The 26067-nt window shown below is 41.8% G+C and overlaps 1 protein-coding gene across 1 annotated transcript; it reads right to left on the bottom strand.

Annotated features, from left to right (window-relative positions):
• Nucleotides 1-7662: 7662 nt before the first annotated feature.
• On the bottom strand, nt 7663-8121 carry LOC139378455 (NADH-ubiquinone oxidoreductase chain 6-like). Its single transcript, XM_071120646.1, has one exon. It carries the CDS (start codon nt 8119-8121, stop codon nt 7663-7665), a length of 459 nt encoding a protein of 152 aa, XP_070976747.1.
• Between the last annotated feature and the right edge of the window lie 17946 nt (nt 8122-26067).

Below are 26067 nucleotides of genomic sequence, written 5' to 3'. Positions count from 1 at the left end.
ATGTCACAGTGGTTACGAGACACTGTGGCTTGTAGGCCTCTCCAGGTCTCGCACGCTCTGTGAAACTTGGCAGAGGATCGGTGATATGCATATGTATACATGTAATGTACTGTGTGTGTGTGCGAGTGTGTGTATGTATGTGTGGTGTGCATGTGTGCATGTGTGTACGCTGAGACATACACACACTTGTACAGTATGTTGTACGGCCCTCCATCTCCAGCCATTCCCAGTGGGCTTCTGGCAGAGAGCTAATCTGGGTCAAAGTGCAAACTTCTGAGAAGGGCCTGGGAGAGGCTCGTTTACACATGAATCATTCCTCCCGTCCTTGTTACGCTCGCCACTGATGGAACCACAAAGCCTTTCATGTTTCCTTCTGATCTTAAAGGTAAATACTCAGAGAGCTTTCACTCTGGAAGCAGCTTGGATCAAAAGCCTTATTCAATAGGAGCATATTGTTCCCCAATATAGGACAGAAGTGGGAGAGAGTTTGGTGTACCTGGAAGTGTTGCTGACAGACCTGCAGTATATTGGTAGAAATATGAGCTGTGCTATTGCAGGGTTGTCTGACTTACAAATGAACATTTTCTGTAATGTACAGTATAAACAGCCTCTGAGATGAATGTATGCTGACAGGAACAAATTGATCGTACTCTTCCCATAAAGAAAAACATATTATTGAAGAGGTGAATATAGTCTTTACAGACAACTAACTGCGAGCACACCAGCCGAGGTCCACCTTTGGCTCATTTCCTAACAATTTCCAAACTTCCTGTAAAATGAATATGAATATACATAGCTGTTCGAGTCAATTCATTTGCAACACAGAAGGATAATGAAGAAAAAGTGCATTAAAAAAAGCCAATTAATCTTTTGTAAAACGGCTGCTCAACGCGGCTAATGAGATGCCATTTTAATAAGCGGGTGTGTTGTACAACAAAGCCATTTTGGTAAACACTATTGTTCATTTGTTTGCTGTCAACATTCAGGTAACATGCAGCCTAGGAGCCAGTCTGTTTCTGCATCAGCCAACTTGTTGTTGCCTTGTCAAACATGGGGACCAGTGAGTCGAGTTTAAAGTTCTCCAAGCTTTGCACCGGCCTCTTCAAATATTCATGCCCAACACTGTGTGTAGTCTTCAGCACAGTAATGTGATGTTACAGTGTGGGCTGAAGAACTGCAACCAGCCAGCCACAGAAGAGCTTCATTGGTCTTAAACCTACAATTTCATCAAATTCACCACTAAAAATATTAAATTATACTACAAATTACAGTCACATGTATCCTGTAAAAATGACAAGTAGCCACCATGTGACACCAATCTCTTCAACCAACCCAGTCAGCTACTTGATCTATGAGGCCCTTATTGAATGGATGATGACTGTTATTAACCATAGCCTTAAAATATGATATTCAACATATGATCATGGTGTACATAAAGCTATGCCATTTATTCACTCAGCTATAGCAGTCCATAAACAATGGCCGTCTCTCTCCTTCCAAATAGCAGTGACGCTGAATATGGTTATGGTGTCATTGAGTGTCCTCTCACCCCCCACCCCACCCTGCACAGTGCTGCTGGGCTGTGACGAACTGTGGAGTCCATTTTGTCACCTTGTTTCATTCTGTCTCAGATTGGAAATGCATGGAGGATTATTGCCTGGTGTTTAGAATGAGTGATGATGGGCACTGAGCCTGGCCTGCTCTTTCTCTCCTCTTGTGTGTGTGGGGATGTCAGAGCTCAGCTGGAGGAAAGAGAAATCGATTATCTTGGTCATGGGTGTTAGTGGACATTTCAGTTTGTTTTATTGTGTCTCGGGGAAAACATTCATAACGTCACTAATAACAATAGCAATGACTATTGAAACAACAAGGAAGAGGAAATAGGAAGATGGGGTACTTCTTCCAAATGATATGGATATATCCATCAGACATGCACACAGCTATGAGGAGCTGGAAATGCAGCTGAGATTTGCTGGCCAATATGTATGTAGCCACAGGATTCCTTTAATTAAAACCTCTTAAATATAAGGTGTCCTTTCTGGTACCAGTTCCGACCATCATTTTTGCTTAACAATCGACATGTAGATCGAAATGGCTTGCATTGAGCAAAAGCCCTGGTTCCCACAGACAGTCATTTTTTTTGTACCTGTGTGAAGTAGTATGTGAAATCTGAAACCACTTGAAGCTGGGATGTCCCACCTACCATTTCATTCGCTCTTCCGACTGTCCATCAACTCTTGGCTCCTACAGCTCAGCCACTGACAAAGAATACCATCGTTACATTGTAGCACATTCAGAGATTTATAGCCATTCATCTAAAATAATTCATAGATTTTAAACAAAAAAACACTTTCTGTTTGTCATACACTGATGTGGAAGGCGAGTTCCTAACGAGTTCAGGAAGCCAAGCTAGAGCTCTGTGAAACATTTTGACCTAAAGAGACTTAAATAATATCCACATTTTCTCTAACACTAAACATTCCAGTGGAGGCTCCTCTGAGGAGGAATGGGAGGACCATCCTCCTCAGTGAATTTCATAAAAATAAAAATTGTAAACAATAAAAAAGTTTTGGATAAAACTATAAAAATATATTGACATTTCGCCAAATAATTTACTAAAACACATTGTTTTGCAATGAAGGTCTACAGTAGCCTCAACAGCACTCTGTAGGGTAGAACCATGGTGTAGCCGGAAGACAGCTAGCTTCCATCCTCCTCTTGGTACATTGACTTCAATACAAAACCTAGGAGGCTCTTGGTTCTAACCCCCTTCCATAGACTTACACAGTAATTATGACAAATTACGGAGGACGTCCTTCAACCTATCGAAGCTGTTGCAGCTTGAACTGACATGTTGTCCACCCAATCAAAGGACCAGAGAATGAATCTAGTACTGAAAGCATAGACTACAGCTAGCTAGCATTGCAGTGCAAAAAATGTGGTGAGTAGTTGACTCATAGAGAGAGAAAGACAATAGTTGAACAGTTTTAAGCAAATTGATTTAGTCAAGAATGAAGTAGACGCAAGAGAAAGAGGGAGAGGGAGAGATTATTATGTTTTTTTCACTTTCAGTTTAACTTAACTTACAAACACCCGGCTCAAACCGAGGGAGGCCATGTTAGCTAGTTGGCTATGACTATCCAATACAACACTGGAACTCTTCCAAGTCAAGGTAAGCTTTTGGTTTTATTAACGTATTGCCACCGGGGCCCACCGGTGTAACTGCTAAACTGCTTATTGACTTTACACTAACGTTACTGCACGATTGTAGCAGGTTTACTAACGCATCAGTTCTATTAGCTATGTTGACTAGGACATTACTTGAGCTAATATGGGGACAACGATGTACCCTGTGTGTAACGGTTAGGACATGGTTTGGCTTGGAAAGGTCATTTGCCTGGTTACGTACAGCTGATGTATTGTGCATTGAAGTCCACAAAAGAAGGAAAAAGGTGAGAGGAGGAGAATACATAGAGGCGAGAAGGAATACAACGTGGCTGCTATGAAAATGATCTGTGTTTACGTGTGATCAGGGGTGTATTCATTCCACCAATTCTGTTGAAAAACATTTCTTAAACATGGGGCAAACAAAACAGGGATAAAAATACCTGACTTTGTCCAATAGAAACTCTTGTTTGCAACAGCTGTCTGTCACCTCCAATGTGTCCTCAGCAGTTTATATATTTTTTAATAATTTCTTTGAGTATGCAGCATTACTAGTTATTGTTTATGGCCACCTCATAATAAATTATGACTCTTTATTTATTTATTTTACCTTTATTTTAACTAGGGAAGTCAGTTAAGAACAAATTCTTATTTACAATGACGGTCTACCGGGGAACAATGGGTTAACTGCCTTGTTCAGGGACATCTTTTTTTTTTTTTACCTTGTCAGCTCGGGGATCTCCAACTAAACCAAAAATAAAAGTAAAAAAATAGGATTAAGCCAGTGGCTCAGATGAAACTATCCAAGCATTAGATACAGTGCATTCGGAAAGTATTCAGACCCCTTGACTTTTTCCACATTTTGTTACATTACAACCTTATTCTAAAATTGATAAAAATAAAAAAAAATATCCTCATCAATCTACACACAATACTCCATCATTACAAAGCAAAAACAAGTTCTTCACATTTTTTGAAAATGTATATAAAAAAAACCCTGGAAATATCACATTTACATAAGTATTCAGACCCTTTACTCAGTACTTTGTTGAAGCAACTTTGGCATAGATTACAGCCTTGAGTCTTCTTGGATATGACACTACAAGCTTGGCACACCTGTCTTTGTTGAGTTTCTCCCATTCTTATCTGCAGATCCTCTCAAGCTCTGTCAGGTTGCATGGGGAGTGTTGCTGCAGAGCTATTTTTAGGTCTCTCCAGAGATGTTTGATCGGGTTCAAGTCCGGGCTCTGGCTGGGCCACTCGAGGACCTTCAGAGACTAGTCCCGAAGACACTCCTGCGTTATCTTGGGTGTGTGCTTAGGGTTGTTGTCCTGTTGGAAGGTGAAACTTTGTCCTAGTCTGAGGTCCTGAGCATTCTGGAGCGGGTTTTCATCAAGGATCTCTCTGTACTTTGCTCCGTTCAGCTTCCCCCCGATCCTAACTAGTCTCCCAATCCCTGCTGCTGAAAAACATCCCCACAGCATGACGCTGCCACCACCATGCTTCACCATAGGGATGGTACCAGGTTTCCTCCAGGCGTTATGCTTGGCATTAAGGCTAAATAGTTCAATATTGGTTTCATCAGACCAGAGAATCTTGTTTCTCATGGTCTGTGTCCTTTAGTTGCCTTTTGGCAAACTCCAAGCGGGCTGTCATGTACCTTTTACTGAGGAGTGGCTTCCATCTGGCCACTCTACCATAAAGGCCCGATTGGTCGAGTGCTGCAGAGATGGTTGTCCTTTTGGAAGGTTCTCACATCTCCACAGAGAAACTCTGGAGCTCTGTCAGAGTGACCATTGGTTTCTTGGTCACCTTCCTAACCAAGGCCCTTCTCCCCCGATTGCTCAGTTTGGCTAGGTGGCCAAGCTCTAGGAAAAATCTAGGTGGTTCCAAACTTCTTCCATTTAAGAATGATGGAGGCCACTGTGTTCTTGGGGACCTTCATTGCTGCAGAAATGTTTTGGTACCCTTCCCCAGATCTGTGCCTCGACACAATCCTGTCTCGGAGCTCTATGGACAATTCTTTCGACCTCATGGCTTGGTTTTTGCTCTGACATGCACTGTAAACTGTGGATACTTATATAAACTGGTATGTGCCTTTCCAAATCATGTCCAATCAATTGAATTTACCACAGGTGGACTCCAATCAAGTTTTTGAAACACCTCAAGGATGATCAATGGAAACAGGATGCACCTGAGCTCAATTTTGAGACTCATAGCAAAGGGTCTGAATACTTATGTAAATAAGGTATTTCTGGTTTTTATTTGTAATAAATTTGCAAACATTTAAAAAAACCTGTTCTCACTTTTTCATTATGGTGTGGAGTGAGTGGCGCACTATAGTGCCTGGTTCAAATTCAGGCTGTATCACATCCAGCTGTGATTGGGAGTCCCATGTGATGTGGGAGTCCCACATCCGGCTGTGATTGGGAGTTCCCGGACGACGCTTGGCGCACAATTGGCCAAGCGTCGTCCGGATTTGGCCGGAGTAGGCCATCATTGTAAATAAGAATTTGTTCTTAACTGACTTGCCTAGTTACATTTTTTAAAATAAAGAAGATGGGGGATGGAGAGAGAAAACTCTGCTCTCTCTCCCCCTCCGGGTGAAATAGATACTTCTCAGGACCAACCTCAAAAGGTAAAGGGAGTAATTCATCAGCTTTCCTGTAGTGGTATCATGTCAGTAGCATGCCTTAGGAACAGCCAGACAATGGGGTTTAGTGAAGCGTAAGCTCCTCACACTTTGGAATAAAGCTGTAACGTAACAAAATGTGGAAAAAGTCAAGAGGTCTGAATACTTTCAGAATGACCTGTACATCTCCTTTAAATGTTGATATTTGGTTGCATAGTCAATGTATCACAATTCAATATGACTTTTGTAAGTACAGTAGATAGCCTTAACTTTAGACTATCTTACAAACTAATGTAACAACCTTAAAATGAGTGGCCATATCTTGAGGTTACTGTAACTGTAAAAGTCTTATTATGTAATCATAGAACGCATGCATGGTCAAGATAGCATGCAAAGGTCGCAGGTCTGTGGAGATCTTCACAATATAAATATGTCAGAATCTCAAACAGCATTGATCACTTGCACTATGTACTTGTAATGTAATCTCAACTGCCATCCAGGTCATTTAATTCTGCTGGATGAAGCACAGTGAAAACACATTAAGTTGCTGTATAAATACAAAACATCTGATATTGTATTCCCATGTGAATTTGGTTGAGCTTTTAGATGGTTGAAAAGATAGTGATAACACATAGGGAATTGAACAAACTTCTGGCGGCCTTTTTGACTGGGTGAATAACGGTAGACATCTGACTGTGTCAACCAAAAATGGCCCACATTTCTACAGTACGTTGAAATGATGTTTAAAAAAAAAAAGTTTACTCAATCGTTAATCTCGGCACCCAGAACAAAATTGCTCAATTGTTGATGCATGTGTCTCATGAATCATCCATTGGCCCAATAAGCATCAATGGGAGGTGATTCGTATCTTGGCATGTGGGTGGGTACACTACTCACAACACATTTGACTGAGGTCATTGCTCAGTCTGGTCTCCAGCGTAGATATAATCAATTCCCTATTATTACATTATTCCAGTTGCTTGAGGCCCTGGGCCATCAGGCTGTGGAATATGATATTGTTGGAGACTTTCCCAGCGTGATGACTGTCTGTCAGTGTTGCACCAGGAGGAGGATTGGGAACTATCCAGCTAGTCTGAGTCCCATTTCCAATGACGAATAGCCCTCTTGTCAATAATGCCCTGAGGGACCATACTTGCCATGGATCATTCAGGAGACATGTCAGTGTGTGTTGTTGCACAAATGCCAAGAAGAGAATAGGGGTGATATCAGACTGTGGGGATAATCTGTTATTTAGATTTGATTTCAAATGATTTTACATGTGAGAGAATGGCTGTAGATACAATAGGGAATAACATTATTAGGTAAGATATTATTACAGATGAAAATGACAACTTTTGCTAAGTCCATCACATTTACATTGATGTGAACACTGAAACGTTGTGTAATGTGCCCTGCCCATGTCAAATAAAACCTGTATTCACAAGCCTATTGTCTTGTAAACACGTCACTTCCCTCCCTTATAATACCTTGTAGTAAAATTCACTGGGCATGTTTTGTTAGTGTTTACAACCTCAAAAATACCAATAAAAATCACTACAGTCTTGAAGTTAACATTTCAGGAGATAGTAGGAGAAGATTCAGGGGTGCTGTTTCCAGGTCTTGATTAGATGTTGGTCTCCATAGTGACCACCAGAGTAATTGTAAGGTAGCATCAATAAGTGGGTCCTGCAGGGTTGATCTCAGTGGTACAGGTAAAGGGGAAAAAACGATGTAATGACTGATGAACATCGTTATATACAATTGTTTCCAACAGGCAGTGTTGATTAATCACACAGGGGGTTGGTGACACCAGACCCAACCCCCTCTATTGGAGCTGGGTAGTGAGGCTGCAGGGAGGCGCTGCTCTAGAACACAGTGACACAGTGACTCAGCTGACAGGAGGGGTGAACATGTAGTATCAGAAGTATCTGAGTTGGGTTCAGGATCAGGGACAGGATCAGGTTCAGTTTCAGGATCAGGTTCAGGGACAGGATCAGGTTCAGTTTCAGGATCAGGTTCAGGATCAGGGACAGGATCAGGTTCAGTTTCAGGATCAGGTTCAGAATCAGGGACAGGATCAGTGACAGGATCAGGTTCAGGGATAGGATCAGGACCAGGATCAGGGACAGGGATAGGATTGTGTTCAGGGACAGGATTAGGTTCAGGATCAGGTTCAGGATCAGGGACAGGATCAGGTTCAGGGATAGGATCAGGACCAGGATCAGGGACAGGATTGTGTTCAGGGACAGGATCAGGTTCAGGATCAGGATCAGGATCAGGTTCAGGATTAGAGAGAGGATCAGGATCAGGGACAGGATCAGCATCAGGGACAGGATCAGGATCAGGTTCAGGGACAGGATCAGGATGTGTCAGGCAGCAGCAGTTATTGGTAGATTACTGATGAAGGGGTGATATTCCTCATAATTATTGACTTGTTAATTGTTTACTCCATGTGTAACTCTGTGTTGTCTGTTCACACTGCTATGCCTTATCTTGGCCAGGTCGCAGTTGCAAATGAGAACTTGTTCTCAACTAGCCTACCTGGTTAAATAAAGGTGAAATAAAAAAAATAAAAAAAAATAAAAAAATAATACCCGTCCTGTATCCACAGAACTCGCACTGTCTGCTTTGCCATCACACAAACAGTTTGGGTGGAACTAAGTGTGGAAAACCCAATCACCTTTTATCCTACTAGGATTACTTGCAGGAAAGGCTGCCAAGTAGTTCTGTAGAGAATGATAAGGCAACCTAACGGCCAACTCTGCCAAAACGATACCAACAACTAATTGGCACTGAACAGCCAGACTCAATTAACCTGAGGCATTCTATCATGCCTAGCCTGTCTGTTCTGCTCCTCTGCTCCTCTGTAGGCCTGTCTGTCTAGTTCCCAATCTGCTTCTCTGTCGGCCTGTCTGTCTAGTTCCCAATCTGCTCCTCTGTAGGCCTGTCTGTCTAGTTCCCAATCTGCTCCTCTGTAGGCCTGTCTGTCTAGTTCCCAATCTGCTCCTCTGTCGGCCTGTCTGTCTAGTTCCCAATCTGCTCCTCTGTAGGCCTGTCTGTCTAGTTCCCAATCTGCTCCTCTGTAGGCCTGTCTGTCTAGTTCCCAATCTGCTCCTCTGTAGGCCTGTCTGTCTAGTTCCCAATCTGCTCCTCTGTAGGCCTGTCTGTCTAGTTCCCAATCTGCTCCTCTGTAGGCCTGTCTGTCTAGTTCCCAATCTGCTCCTCTGTAGGCCTGTCTGTCTAGTTCCCAATCTGCTCCTCTGTAGGTCTGTCTGCCTGACAGAGTAATGAAAGACCAGTACTACCACACAGATTTCCTCCAAGAACACTGGATTACTACTTCACTGCAGGCGGTTGAAAAGTCTACCCATGTTCTCACCAAATCAATTGTAATTGGTTTAATTCGGGCGATAATTTGCTCATTGCTCTGCTATTTCAGTCTAAATGCAGCTCAATGCATCAATCTACAGGTTATGTGTTTAAATACAAGTTCTAACAGTCGTATAACCTTGTAACAATGTGTGGCAAGTGTAAGGTGTTGTAAGTGAACAGGGCTGTGGTTGCCTATGTATGCCTCTTAAAAGGTTCACCACTGGGTTCACCACCGGGTTCACCCACAGGTTCATCCATTGGTTCACCCACTGGCTCACCCACAAGTTCACCCACGGGTTCACCCACATGTTCACCCACATGTTCACCCCTGGGTTCCACCACAGGTTCATGCACTGGTTCACACACTGGTTCACCCACAAGTTCACCACCGAGTTCCACCACAGGTTCACCACCGAGTTCCACCACAGGTTCACCACCGAGTTCCACCACATGTTCACCACCGGGTTCCACCCCAGGTTCACCACCGGGTTCCACCCACTGGTTCATCCATTGGTTCACCTAAAGGTTCACCCACAGGTTCACGCACAGGTTCACGCACAGGTTCACGCACAGGTTCACGCACAGACTGTTAAACAGCCACCACTAACATTGAGTGGCTGCTGCCAACACACTGACTCAACTCCAGCCACTTTAATAATGGGAATTGATGTAAAATATATCACTAGCCACTTTAAACAATGCTACTTAATATAATGTTTACATACCCTACATTATTCATCTCATTTGTATATGTATATACTGTACTCTATATCATCTACTGCATCTTTATGTAATACATGTATCACTAGCCACTTTAACTATGCCACTTTGTTTACATACCCTACATTACTCATCTCATATGTATATACTGTACTCTATACCATCTACTGCATCTTGCCTATGCCGTTCTGTACCATCACTCATTCATATCTTTATGTACATATTCTTTATCCCTTTCCACTTGTGTGTATAAGGTAGTAGTTTTGGAATTGTTAGGTTAGATTACTCGTTGGTTATTACTGCATTGTCGGAACTAGAAGCACAAGCATTTCGCTACACTCGCATTAACATAAGCTAACCATGTGTATGTGACAAATAAATTTGATTTGATTTGAGGTTCACACACAGGTTCACCACCGGGTAAAAACAGCATCACTCAAATTAATAAGAGCAACACTGAAGGTTCAGCTCTGGTACACCTGAGGCCAGATGGGAGTCCACAGACAGACAACAGGTAGACTGTCTTGGACATATCCTTTTTCTCATTTAGACATCAATTCGGTACTGTGTGGTTCCCCAGACCTGGCATATACGTATGAGATGCAGCCTGTCTTGCACTCAAAAAGTTCAGTCAGTGATGATTTCAAAGAATGTGTGAATGAATGCTACGAGTCAGACGTATATACCTCCAGCTAATACAAAGGTGTGATGTAGGAGATTGTCCACATAAGCAGAAAAGAGAAAGGTGCCATGCATGTACTCGCTCCCAGTGATGTTGTGACAAGAGAATGTGTCATTTATGTGATAACGACTGTTTATGAGAGTGCTAAGCCAAGGCATTGATGGGCTTTGCGATGCTGGAGAGAGGCCAGACAATAAAGAGCAGCGGTCAGGATCAGTAGAGCTGGTCTCCACTGACTCTCTGCAGTCAGGATCAGTAGAGCTGGTCTCCACTGACTCTCTGCATTGTTGATGCTTCGCTCCTTGGGAGTCTCGCTACGTTATCAGTGATCATCAAAGGCACTGTCAAGAAAATTTGAAACTGAGGCTTCCAGAGGCTGAAACTGGGGCTTCCAGACGCTGCCTGCGACGCTAGACACATCTAAATGAGACAGGCTTATTAATTCTTCAAAAGCCACCAAGCTTCCTTTTCCCCAAGACTGATTTTGGTACATTTAAAAAGTGTAGAAACTCAGTTTGTGTACATTTTACTTGAGGTAAACCTGCGAGACTGTTTTATGCTTATGGGGTCAAAAAAATAACCTTGCACAATGCACATTTATGTACAGTGTGAAATGTGAAATCTAAAGTGTGAAATCTACATCCCAACTGTCTGAAACATCAACGCTTTAGTTATCTTTATGATTGCAAAGTAGATAGACTCTTTAAACAAGAGAGAAGAAGCCAGTACTTCAAAATGCACATAATTTAATACCACCCAATATTTAATTGGTGAATTAATTTGAACACGAGAGGCTTTAATAATCGTCATGCTTGTACTTAGAGTAGTTCGTTCTCTCTGCGGTGTGCTTCTCTTCCCAGTAGTAGCATTTCAGCACAAGCTCAGGCCCAGTTTCAGCAGTGTCACTTTCAGAAATGAGTCCATCAAGACTGTAGGCATAAACTATTCTCTAATTCAGCTAGAAGAGCACTTTGGAAGGGATGATGAAGATGCAGATAAGCTCTGGACCTCCCTCTCCACAGGAAGATATAATGGTCTTCTCCTAACCTGGAGAGATGAGTGTATTTCTACCAGGGGCTGTCCCCTCTTACAAAGCCCATTAAGTCAGAGTGGTTTTTGAAAATGTCACCAAAAAAAAGGGAACTGTTAATCTCAATAACTTGAAAATAATAATAATTTAATTTGGTGGGTGCTGGTATTTGTCCAATTTCACACATGCACAAGTGTGTATTAATTAACACGTGTGAATTGGAGAATTGGAATGACTCAACCTGACAAAGGAACTGAAACAGAGCTCATTCCAAACCGACAGGTCATTTATTCTACATTCCAATTCCCGACGCATGCAAAGTAACTCAATTTTCCCATTTTTGGTAAGTTAGTCTAGTCAGCTATCTAAACTTGTTGTAATCATGGTCGAATTACTGACCGGACACACCAGGCACGTGCCCATGTGCCCTGACCTCCAGGGGGCCCCCATTGATTTAGTTAGTCTCACACAGATACAGTGCCTTGCGAAAGTATTCGGCCCCCTTGAACTTTGCGACCTTTTGCCACATTTCAGGCTTCAAACATAAAGATATAAAACTGTATTTTTTTTGTGAAGAATCAACAACAAGTGGGACACAATCATGAAGTGGAACGACATTTATTGGATATTTCAAACTTTTTTAACAAATCAAAAACTGAAAAATTGGGCGTGCAAAATTATTCAGCCCCTTTACTTTCAGTGCAGCAAACTCTCTCCAGAAGTTCAGTGAGGATCTCTGAATGATCCAATGTTGACCTAAATGACTAATGATGATAAATACAATCCACCTGTGTGTAATCAAGTCTCCGTATAAATGCACCTGCACTGTGATAGTCTCAGAGGTCCGTTAAAAGCGCAGAGAGCATCATGAAGAACAAGGAACACACCAGGCAGGTCCGAGATACTGTTGTGAAGAAGTTTAAAGCCGGATTTGGATACAAAAAGATTTCCCAAGCTTTAAACCTTTAAACAAAGTTCAAGGGGGCCGAATACTTTCGCAAGGCACTGTATCATATTAACATGGCAGAAGTCCTGGCAAAATGTGTAGAATTGCGGGAAATTATCTTAAAAACTGCAAAAATATTTCTCCACCCGATGGCAAAATGTGTAGAATTGCAGTAAACTTGCTGTGAAATTAGTTATAAAATTGCAAACTCTCTAAAAATCTGCCTAGGGCCCCAAAAATGCTAGGACACACACTCCCTCCCTCCTGACCTCCTCACACCGCCTCTCTACTCCATGCCTGGAGCCAGACTCTTGTGTTGTCTCAGAGAAGCTGGTACTTGGCATAAAGAAGAGGCTCCAGTGGATTCTGTGCTCCGCCTGCCAATGGGCTCTTTTGACCAGCCGCCAGGTGATGACAGACAGGTGATAATCTCTCAGTCCCTTTCTATCTTATTCCCTTTCTATTTGTTTTTGTATTCTGTATTCTCTCTCTTTTATACTCTCTCTCCTATTCAATTCAATTCAAAGGGCTTTATTGGCATGGGAAACATATGTTTAAAGGAATAGACATTTCAAATGTCATATTATGGCTATATACAGTGTTATAATGATGTGCAAACATCCCCCCACTTCCTCTCTCCTTCTCCCTGATCTGGAATGTGAGCACACAGGCTTTGGTTCCTGTTGTATGTCCTGTAGGAAGAACAGCTGTTTGCATGAATCTTTAATGAACATTGTTCATTCGCCCACATCAGTGTATCTCCATTCTAGCAGATGTATATCTGTATCCCCTCATTCTCACTTTAAACAACTTCAAGAGCTGGTTATTCATAGTGCTCAAATCTGTATTCACTCATCGTTTTTCTAATCTATGGGGATTGCTCAAATTGAACTTGACTTGATCATTAAAATGTTTTAAAAGCTTTTCAACAACTTGCAAGTGGTAGTGAGACAAAGTAAGATTACGAATAACAATCTCTTCAAAATATAACAATCACATCTGCATTTACCTAAAGTGTTAGTGGCTTTTGTTTGTCCATAAATATAATAGGGAAAGGGGACACCTAGTCAGTTGTATAGGGAAAGGGGACACCTAGTCAGTTGTATAGGGAAAGGGGGATACCTAGTCAGTTGTATAGGGAAAGGGGACACCTAGTCAGTTGTATAGGGAAAGGGGGATACCTAGTCAGTTGTATAGGGAAAGGGGACACCTAGTCAGTTGTATAGGGAAAGGGGACACCTAGTCAGTTGTATAGGGAAAGGGGACACCTAGTCAGTTGTATAGGGAAAGGGGACACCTAGTCAGTTGTATAGGGAAAGCGGACACCTAGTCAGTTGTATAGGGAAAGCGGTATACCTAGTCAGTTGCACAGGGAAAGGGGACACCTAGTCAGTTGTATAAGGAAAGGGGTATACCTAGTCAGTTGCATAGGGAAAGGGGACACCTAGTCAGTTGTATAGGGAAAGGGGACACCTAGTCAGTTGTATAGGGAAAGGGGACACCTAGTCAGTTGTATAGGGAAAGGGGACACCTAGTCAGTTTTATAGGGAAAGGGGACACCTAGTCAGTTGTATAGGGAAAGGGGATACCTAGTCAGTTGTATAGGGAAAGGGGACACCTAGTCAGTTGTATAGGGAAAGGGGGATACCTAGTCAGTTGTATAGGGAAAGGGGGAGGGGATACCTAGTCAGTTGTATAGGGAAAGGGGGATACCTAGTCAGTTGTATAGGGAAAGGGGGAGGGGATACCTAGTCAGTTGTATAGGGAAAGGGGGATACCTAGTCAGTTGTACAACTGAATGCATTCAACTGAAATGTGTCTTCCACATTTAACCAAACGCCTCTGAATTAAAGAGTTGCGGTGGGCTGCCTTAATCCACAGCCGCGTGGGTTAACTGCAGTGGGTTAACTGCAGTGGGTTAACTGCCTTGCTCAGGGGCAGAACGACAGATTTTTCCCCTTGTCAGCTCGCCCAACGCTCTAACCACTAGGCTACCAGTCAAACATATTTATTTTGCCACATGATGGGGCAAAACCCTGTGTTGTTGCCCGCAGCAAGTCAACATACAAGCCTGATGGTATAGGGATGCCTCACTGCACTGAGATGCTCTCGTACAAAGAGCAAATTAGTTGACTTTCCTTTGGGATGTAGTTCAGTGGATTTTTCAAAGGCTACTTGGTATAGTCTTATTACTACTGTATACGTGTGTGTCTGGTGTTGAAAGGACTTTTCTGCTAACCGGCCAGTTATCCTTCCAGGTAAAAGGACTCAAGCCGTCCCAGGCTCATTATGGCAAATCTCCAAAAGCATAGATGGAAATAAAACATTTCTTATGATTGTAGAAGAGGCTTATTACTGAAGAAATCAATCCAAAATGCATTCATGGCATTTAGGCATGTATCAGAAGACATACCTGCTTGCTAAAGTCAATTTACTTTGTGGGTTGTAGGAGAGCCTAGGCTGGCGTCATAGATGGATACATTAATGGCTCTGTCATTAGTTGTGGCGGATTGTGAAAACAAGAGCAATGATCAACAACATAACCTCATTACCTTGGTGTTTTCAAAAATCACAAGTTTCGCATGCCTCTTTTCAGAGATTCTGGGATCTTCACAGGGAAGTGAATGGGCTGAGGGTGAAGGAGAAAGAGGGTGGTCCACAAGGCCCATCTCCTTATTCAGAGAGACACTCGAGGCCACCGGAAAAAGAGCACTTCATTGTTTTTGTCAAACTCGGTCCGGCTTTATGGCGTGTTCAGTTGTTAGGGCCTCAGCTAGTGGAGAGATAATGGTAGTGGTGTGGCTGGGCCAGACGTAAAGAGAGAGAGACAATCTGATCACCTCACCATGTTTCATACACAGTGCGGCCTGACCTCAACACAGTATTCTGATATTAACTCACAGCCATATACATACCATTGATATATTGTCTTTCCTCACAGTATAAATGTTACTACAGGAAAAAACACTCTAAAGTTTCCAAAACTGTCAAAATATTGTCTGTGAGTATAACATAACTGATATTGCAGGCGAAAACCCGGGAGTGCTGTTTTTCCTGAAAGCTCTCTGTACCATTGCTTGCCTTCGCTCCATCTAAAGGGATATCAACCAGATTTCTTTTCCTATGGCTTCCACATGTTGTGAACAGTCTTTAGACATAGTTTCAGGCTTTTATTTTGAAAAAATGAGCGAGAAAGAGCACATCGCGTCATTGTATGGCTGGTTGCCAGCAGCGTTTTGCATGCGCAACAGTTTGGAGCAGACATTTTCTCTCTCTCTCCTATTGAAGAAGCTACAGTCCGGTTGAAATATTATTGATTATATATTGTAAAAACAACCTGAGGATTGACTATTAAAAAACGTTTGACATGTTTCTACGAACTTTACGGATACTATTTGGAATTTTCGTCTGCCCGATCGTGACCGCTCGAGCCTGTGAACATAACGCGCCAAACAAATGGAGGTATTTTGGATATAAAATAATCTTTATGGAACAAAAGGAACATTTGTTGTGTAACTGGGAGTCTCGTGAGTGCAAACATCCGAAGATCATCAAAGGTAAGCGATTCATTTTATTGCTTTTCTGACTTTCATGACCAATCTGTTTGTAATGTTTTGTCTGCTGAGAGAGATGTCCTTACATAAATGCTTGGTATGCTTTCACCAAAAGCTTTTTTGAAATCTGACACGCCAGGTGGATTAACAACAAGCTAAGCTGTGTTTTGCTATATTGTACTTGTGATTTCATGAAAATTAAATATTTTTAATAATTTAATTTAAATTTTGCGCTGTGCAATTCAGCGGATGTTGATGAAAATGATCCCGCTAACAAGATGGGTGTATCAAGAAGTTAACCACACGTCTGATACATACAGTAGAACATTTCAAACCCACACATATGACGGTAATATCACACGCTTAAAAATGCAGTGACGCTCAGGCTAATCCTTAAGCTGTTGTTTGTTTCCACAAAGTGAAAGGCCACTACAGATTTCTTGAACACACTCTGCCACCCCTTAGTGAAATATATTGGCTTGTAACTCTGGATGCTACTTCTCTCATCACACTTCTAGAGCTCACAAAGGATTTTTTTGTATTTTACCCCCAATTTCGTGATATCCAATTAGGATCTTGTCTCATCGCTGCAACTCCCCAACGGGCTCAGGAGAGGTGAAGGTCGAGTCATTCTTCCTCCGAAACATGACCTGCCAAACCGCACTTGTTAACACCTGCCCGCTTAACCCGGAAGCCAGCCGCCCCAATGTGTCGGAGGACCTGACGACCAAAATCAGCCGCAGGCGACAAGGAGACGCTAGAGCACCATGTGCCAAGTAAAGGCCCCCCCCCCCCCCGGCCAAATCCTCCCCTAACCCGGACAACACTGGGCCAATTGTGCGCCGCCCTGTAGGACTCCCGGTCACGGCCAGTTGTGACACAGCCTGGGATTGAACCGGGTCTGTAGATAAAAACCTCAAGCTGCGCCATTCGGAAGGCCCTCGTTAATAGGATCTGTGTCTTCAGAGCTTACAGAGTGAAGCACAAAGTCAGATCCTATTGAAATAGAATGAGTGAAGAATCCACCAAGAGGCTCTTACTTTGTCAGCTTCTCCTTTGTGCCAATATGTGTGACCCGCTGGCCGCTTTTTCACAGATCAAACAGTCACGCATCTGAAAAACAAAAAAACAAACATAGACGTTAGCCTTAATGCCATAGACACATACCAGACACATTTTCAGCTGGTATCTATCAAATCAGATTGGTTAGCAGATGTTAATGTGAGGGTAGTGAAATGCTTGTGCTTCTAAGTTCCAACAGTGCAGTAATATTTAACAAGTAATCTAACAATTCCCCAACAACTACCGAATACACACAAATCTTAAGGGATGGAATAAGAATATGTACATATAAATATATGTATATATACATATATATGAGCATATCTATATACTGTATATTGGTGGGGAAGGAGGAATGTGTTATTTTTCCATTAGACTAACTGGGTGATACACAGATACTGGGCACCTGTTCAACTTGTTCAACCTGAGGCCTTCCAGCCCTTCTCCCCAGTTGAAGGTTTTTAGAATGTAATTTGTGCCTAATGGCCACACTCATTAGTGGCATCTCAAAAACATTGTGGTCATTACCGAAACACATTTACAGTGTGACTTCAACCATCAATCACCCTTCATTCCATGGCAGTTGGTTGGCAAAATATAATTAATGCAATGCCGGAATGTTCTAATAAATCTGTAAAGCGCTATCATTACACGATCCTTGCTATCCTTACACGATCCTTGCTATCCTTACACGATCCTTGCTATCCTTACACGATCCTTGCTATCCTTGTTCGGGAGTTGAACGTGCAGGAATAACCAAAATGGACCAAATAAGAAGGTAACAGGTGAGTGAGTCCCATAAGGCACCTTTCATAACACCTTTCTGACACTATTCATGACATCTTTTTGAGTGTTGCAGTATCATTCACAACAACCTTCATAACAACTATCTCCATCAGTATTCCATTTTCCAGTGAGCTTGTTTTGACTAGGTATAATTGTAGTCAATGTAGCAAGAAACCTGGTTTGAAGGAAACATCCATCATTGACTCCTACACGCTGACCACAACGCCCGCGTCGCATGCGCGAGCATTGCAAAATACATTTACACATATGTTATTCAACCATTGCACCCACACTACTCGCACACAGCAATGAGCGTCTGCGTAGCCACACGCTAAAATATAACTTAGTTTTATTTGTGATGCTTGACGTGCTGCTCTCCCATCTCCTCATTGGTTTTTAGTATCATATACCCATGTGGGTGATTGAAAGATGAACTGAGGTCCACACTCCAGTCCGGTCGGTGGTGGTAATGCACCTTAAAGTTGGTTGTCAACCACCATATAAATCCAAAGAAGAACAAGAATCCTGAAGGAGGAGAGATTACTAGAAACAAACTCGGTTTACCCTTTAATCTGTGGATTATTTTTATAAATGTATTTTATTTCACCGTTATTTAATCAGGTAGGCTAGTTGAGACAAGTTCTCATTTACAACTGCAACCTGGCCAAGATAAAGCAAAGCAGTGCGACACAAACAACAACACAGAGTTACACATGGAATAAACAAACATACAGTCAATAACATAATATAATTTATTTTGTTGGAGTAGAGGACCTTGTGCATTTCAGGTAAATATGTTGTTATACCAGGACAAATTAGATAGCAACAGCAAGCTAGCTAACTAAATTACCATAAATGTTTAATGCTTTTTTGACTGCGTGTCCTGATCACGTCTGGTGTGGGTGGACAAAATCAACATGCGTGCGAGCGGTGTGGTCAGCATGTTAGAAAAAAGGGTTTCAAAAGGGGTTCTTCGGCTGTCCCCATAGGAGAACCCTTTTGGTTCGAGGTACAACCCTTTTTGGTTCAAGGTAGACAGCCGAAGAACCCTTTAATTCATAAAGGCCTAAGCTGTTAGGGGGGGTGCTCTCAAACGGCTAGATGTTCTTTACCATTTGGCCATTAAGATTTGCCACCAATGCTCCTCATAGAACACGTTACTGCACTCTATACTCCTCTGTAAACTGGTCATCTCTGTATACCCGTCGCAAGACCCACTGGTTGATGCTTATTTATAAAACCCTCTATCTGAGATATCTACTGCAGTCCTCATCCTCCACATACAATGCCCGTTCAGCCAGTCACATTCTGTTAAAGGTCCCCAAAGCACACACATCCCTGGGTTGCTCCACTTATCAATTCGCTTTAGCTAGCGACTGGAACGAGCTGCAAAAACACTCAAACTGGACAGTCTCTTCATTCAATGACTCATTCATGGACACTTACTGACAGTTGTGTATGCTTTGCGCAATGTATTGTTGTCTTTACTTTCTTGACCTTTGTGCTGTTGTCTGTGCCCAATAATGTTTGTACCATGTTTTGTGCTGCTACCATGTTGTGTTGCTACCATGTTGTTGTTATGTTGTGTTGCTACCATGCTGTGTTGTCATGTGTTGCTGCCTTGCTATGTTGTTGTTTTAGATCTCTCTTTATGTAGTGTTGTGTTGTCTCTCTTGTTGTGATGTGTGTTTTTGTCCTAATATATTTATTTAATTTTTCTTATTTTTAATCCCAGTCCCCTGTCCCCGCAGGAGGCCTTTTGCCTTTTGGTAGACCGTCATTGTAAATAAGAATTTGTTCTTAACTGACTTGCCTAGTTAAATAAATGTTAAATACAAATAAATAAATAGACACACAATGAATAACACATTCATGAATGTCAAAAAAAGTGTCAAAAAAATAAATCATAAGGTTTGGAAGTGTCTGTCTTAAATCTAGGAGATATAAGAAAGCTAGGGAAATATATATCTTTACACATCTTTACCGCTACGGCACAAGTCGGCCATGGACCATAGCTGCCAAGAGATTGAACCCACCAGGCAAGAAGAGAAGAAAGGTGTTCATTGAGCCCATAGCTTATGAGGACTGTTTTCAAAGGGGACACAGTTGAGATTCTCTCTGGGAAAGACAAAGGAAAGCCCTTATTTTTGTTAGCACAAAACAACCTCCATACTTCCACTAATTTGCATGGGTTACCTTCAGATGAAGGTTTATATACTGTATATATATAAATACCTCCATACCTCCATTCATTTTATGGGCTTTGGGTGATGAATTTGATGGGGATTTTTTCATTATGTTACTTCGATCGATGCACCGGTGCGTCAATAGACTCTAGGGGGTTCTGGATTTGGTTGGCACTTTTAAAACATCACGTAAAAACAAAATCGCTCAAGTATAGAATAAAGTTCTGTTATACTATACTCCATTCCATTCTATTCTACAGCTTTTCCACGTCACCTAGCATTCATTTGTCTCTGTACCGGTACGCCCTGTATACAGCCTCCCTATTGTTATTTTACTGCTGCTCTTTAATTAATTTTTATTATTTATACTTTTAAAGGTATTTTCTTAAAACTGCATTGCTGGTTGAGGGCTTGTAAGTAAGCTGTTCACTGTAAGGTAATACCTGTTGTATTCAGCGCATGTGACAAATAAACTTTGATTTTATGTCTTTAAGGAAGAAGCATGGAACACTATGGGGTCCACAGTTACTGCTGATCATGAATATATCTGTGAAAGATAACATCAGCAATGGCAGCTTTGATATAGATACAGTTTGACCATGGGAAGTCACACATCTTCTGGTGTGTTTGGGAGAGTTTAACGTGTGAACCAATTAGGACCCAATCTTAACGTAACATCTGCAATCACAGCAAATTTGCGGATTTAAAAAAATCTTGATGTTGAGGCACCCACACACTCACTTGGTGAAGGCTACAGGACGACAAGCCATCTGTCACTAGCAAAAACAGTCATGGGTGGTACTGCTTCCTCTAAAATTAACTCTATGTGGGGAGCTCTTCTAGCACTGAGGTGGACCTGTCAGATCCTCTGAGAAAGTGACGCTGAAAGGCACCCTCGGAAATAAATGTGCAAATTAGGCTTTACGCCCTACAGTGTTAAAACAACCACTAAAAATGAGTTACTGTAAAATCACAGGTGTTTATTCCTTAACACTGAGAAAGTACAATATCCTCAGCTCTAATAAAGTGTTCATTTAAGTTGGAATTTGCAACACCCATGGTGTAGGGACCCAACACACTTGAGGTGTTAGATTATCAACACTGAATAGTGTTATTTTAATTTATTCTGGGGGTTCACAGACACACACTAAGAAAGTGTTACATTTAACACTGTGGGTCTTAAAATTCTGATCTCAAATTTGTTGTGCACCTAACTATAACTTTTGCGAAATCTTCAATTGACATCAAAGCATTTCCATCTCCTCTACAGATAACTGCCTCTCAGGTATGATATTTGTCAGCGTCACTTTCTCAGATGATCAGTGCTAGAAGAGCTCCCCACATAGCGCCCTTCCAGCCTGGTCACCATCTCATTACACCCCACACAGATCAGCAAAGAAAAAGGTGGCATAACTATTGAATTTTAAAGTCAATATTTCAGTCAATACACTCCTGTTACGATGCAACTCCAGCCCAGCTTTCGTGGTGAGACTGATAGAAGGGGAACAATAAAAGAGATAAGTTACTTTTGCAATAAGAGCCACAGTTGATAAGTATCCAGTGGCCAGGCCAAACGACATGAAAACAGCCCCAGGTACATCCTTTACCCAAACAAGTTTGCGTCTCAAATGGCACCATATTTCCTACTTAGTGTGCTACTGTTTATTGTTTATTTAACCAGGCAAGTCAGTTAAGAACAAATTCTTATTTACAATGACGGCCAAACCTTAACACGGACGACACTGGGCCAATTGTACACTGCCCTATGGGACTCCCATAGGCCGGATGTGATACAGCCTGGAATCGAATTAGGGCCTGTAGTGATGCCTCTAGCACTGAGATGCAGTGTCTTAGACCGCTGTGCCACTCAGGAGCCCCCAGAACTGATAGGCCTCTGTTCAAAAGTAATGCACTAAATAGAGAATAGTTTGGCATTTGGGGACACACACCAAAAATGTATGGACAGCGGTCTGACTGACTGTATATCCAATCTGTGATTAAAGTACTTTTTAATTTAAAAAGTGATGCTACAGAACTTTTGTATAATTTCAGCCAGTAGTTTTGAAAGTAACGCTTACGAGACAAAATGTATCCCCAAAAATAGTGCCCAATTGTGTACAACGTCATCCATTTCGTTTGATACATCCTGTCAAATGTTGTATTTATTTTGTATCCTGAAACGTGGATGTGGATGTTATGAATTTCAATTTGCACAATATGTTATGAATTTGTAAGTGCTTACGATCCTGTTCAATCTCTTAAGGGATCCCTAAATTATTGTCGAGCACCAGAAAGAGAATATATACTGTGTTCTATTCTACTGTATCTTAGTCTATGCCGCTTTGACATTGCTCGTCCAAATATTTATATATTCTTAATTCCATTCCTTTACTTTAAATTTGTGTGTATTGTTGTGAAATTGTTAGATATTACTTCTTAGATATTACTGCACTGTTGGAGCTAGAAACACAAGCATTTCACTACACCTGCAATAACATCTGCTAAACATGTGTATGTGACCAATACAATTTGATTTGATATAGATTTGGCTGTAAGTGAAGCCCAAATTCCCCCCTATTTCCTACATAATGCACTACTTTAGACCAGAGCCAATTCTTCCCTTTTGGTCAAAAGTAGTGCACTATATAAAGAATAGGGTGCCATTTGTCTAACACCTCGGTTAGTCCCGGGAGATGTAGGGGGTCACCAACATATAAGTATCTGGTTTGGCACGTTCTAACACGATATGCTTAGTGGAAGCCGCTCAAATCTGTGCAGTCTGACAGAGAGGAGAACACACCATCTAGGACACAACATAGGATACCATTAGATGATGCTATTATAGGTCGAGCCAGCCACAAACACCCTGGCTGACAGAGGTGAGAGCAGTAGTGCATCATCTCAGTGTAATCTGGCGGGGAGATGAGAGCAGGTTATTCCCACATCGCTGAGAGGAAGGGGATTTGTGTCACCAGCAAAGCCATGATAAAACCCGGGACACAGCGTCATCACTCAGGATAAAGCTGTTTCAGTTAGAGGAAAGTGGGTTTTACAATGGAACAGTAGTTCAATGGGACCAACACATACCCATGGTAGCATTTTTACATTACAGCACAAAATGAAGAGGTAATAACATGGTAATAGTAGGGTAAAAGTTATAGTTACCCACAAAGAAAGAGCGAGAGAGCGAGAGCGAGAGAGAAAGAGCAGCATTACAGCACAGAATAGAAGAGCAGAATCTGCTTCAATAGCCCATGCAGCTACATGCATACTTACCTGCCTGCTGTACGTCTCCTGTTGTCAGTGTGAGGAGCGTGAGGGAGTTCTGCCGATGTTCTGTGCTGCACGCTGTCACCAGTCTAAATAATCTCCATGACTCACACAAGAGCAGATCATTGGCTCTCAGAACAGTGCAGTAAACACTCATCATAACGCCGGCTACTAGCCTCTCTCTCTGTCTCTCTGTGTCCATTCCTCTCTCTCTCTCTCTGATCTCCACCTCTCTTTTTCAGCCCTCTCCCTCTCTCTCCACCTCCCTGCCCCTCTCCCTGACTCCCCTCACCAAGGTGTCACTGACTGTGTCTGCACACCCTACTTCTCATTGGTTGTCCATTTTTCCTTCTCCTAACCCTCCTCCCCTTTCCAATTTTCTGTCTTAAAGTCGCAACATATTGAAATGCACTCCTCAGCCTCAACTCCCCGTGGCTTGAGATAAGCCTATCACTCTCAGTCAGACAGATATTTAAATCAATCAAAATTCAGCCAAAGAGCATATTTTAAGGTTGTTAAGGGACAGATTTCAGTGATTGTAAAGAGAGTACTGGTGCATGATTGAAAGTAAAGAGCCAAGAGTTACACAGTCCCTGTACTTATTTAGAATTAAAATGTGTCTTTCTACACCTTAAAATGTAGATATATACACTACATATTTTACTGTGCCATCCATGGTGTGCTCTCTCTCATGCAATATTTATAATGCCTAGATATGAATCCTAGATTAATGTGTGAATATTGAATAATAACAATGGCAGTGGTGAGGCTTTGTGGTGTAAAGTGCTCCGCTCTGCGTACTCATGGTGTTACTAAGGCATTTCAAATGAGCTGCTGCAGTTTAAATGGAACAGTCTCGTCTAAATCATTCAACACACACCATGTAACAGGCACAGCTAGAACACAACGCCTAGGATATTACATTACTCGTCTTGAACACAATGACACAAGTGAAGTTCACTGCTGTGCTTTATTTGAAGTGAGGAAACCATGTTATCCTACATACAACAGGAACATCCCCTAAGATATTGTAATAATATAATATAATGCAATGTTCAAAAGAAGCACGAGGTAAAACAGTAACTCTGATTTTAACAGTCTAGGTTGAAACTTCAGGTTGAGCCCAGGGGTAAATCACCCTGGGGTGAAATTGCCAGCAGTGTGAAAACGCCTCAAGTATACTTTGTCTGCACTCTACAGCAATGTCACCCTCAGCGAGAATAGACAACAAGCTCCGAACAATTACCATGCCTGATTATGAGCGACAGACAGTCTGCTCCGTAGTCTGTTGGTTAAACTGGGGCTCTTTGTGTACTTAGGATATTCTTCATGTGTACTTTGGAAATGAGCTTGACTAAGTTAATGAATAGATGAATAAATACATAAAAAATTAATGTTGTGATATCATGTTCTCTCAAGGGCATCCGTGGATGACTAACTCACCTTGCAACTTAAATCCAGCACTCGGTAAAAACTGGTTGAATCAACTTAGTTTCCACATAATTTCTACCCACCAAAGATCTATTGTGATGATGTAGAATCAATGTGTAAAACTGATTGGATAAGTCTTCAACTTAAGGCCTTTTTTTTTTTACCCAACTTTTGACCTAAATCCAATGACATGGTGAAATTTGTTGTTGATTTCACGTTGAATGCACATTAGTTGACAACTCAACCAAATGTAAATCAAAACTAGACGTTGAACTGACGTCTGTGCCCAGTGGGAGGGAGTTTAAAGCAATGGCTGCCTCCCCCTCAAATTTCACCAATAAAATCAAATGGTAAAATGAGGACAGAGGACGGGAGGAAAGCTTTGACAAAAAATGATGGCTTGGTCAACGAACATACGACTATTAACAAACCTGTACTTTACTGACACGCAAAGTGCCATATTATAAAGGAGGTCATGTATGATTTTGACCGTTCTTACAACGCATTTATAGCTGCATCACAATGCATTACACCTGCAGGCTAATCAAAGCCTAACCGACACATTGTATTGATTGCTTTACAACACTCAGTGAGCCATAGCCTTCTTGACAGACAGGTATGTGAGAGGAGAGGTTAGGAACATCTCTTCTTCTCCAATACACCTTCCTCTGTTGTTCCTGCAATGCATTAGTAATTCCATAGTCAGACTCAAGCCGTCTGACAACCTACAGTCCGTCCAATCACTCTCACAGTAACCTCCAGTCAGTCCAATTACTCTCACAGTTATCTCCAGTCAGTCCAATCACTCTCACAGTAACCTACAGTCAGTCTAATCACTCTCACAGTATCCTACAGTCAGTCTAATCACTCTCACAGTTATCTCCAGTCAGTCTAATCACTCTCAGAGTAACCTCCAGTCCTTCCAATGACTCTCACAGTAACCTCCAGTCCGTCCAATCACTCTCACAGTAACCTCCAGTCCGTCCAATCACTCTCACAGTGTGGAACTAATTTACATGCCATTCTGTCTGCCTGAAAGTCTTCTATATCAGCCTGTCAAGTGATAAAATAGACACTTGTTGGTTAAGAGTCACTCCAAAAATAAATTGTAAATGTAGAGAATCAGAGAAAAGCTTCATTCAGGTTGACAGGACATGTATGTCAATTTTATATTGGCACAACCATGCAGCATTGTAGGGCCATTCCGATTTTCAGAAAAGCCATTTTTGAC

Source organism: Oncorhynchus clarkii, chromosome 2 (genome assembly GCF_045791955.1).
Source record: "Oncorhynchus clarkii lewisi isolate Uvic-CL-2024 chromosome 2, UVic_Ocla_1.0, whole genome shotgun sequence".
Taxonomy (NCBI): Eukaryota; Metazoa; Chordata; class Actinopteri; order Salmoniformes; family Salmonidae; genus Oncorhynchus; species Oncorhynchus clarkii.
Note: the sequence above shows the minus strand (reverse complement) of the source record. Positions and strands in the feature narration are given on the sequence as shown.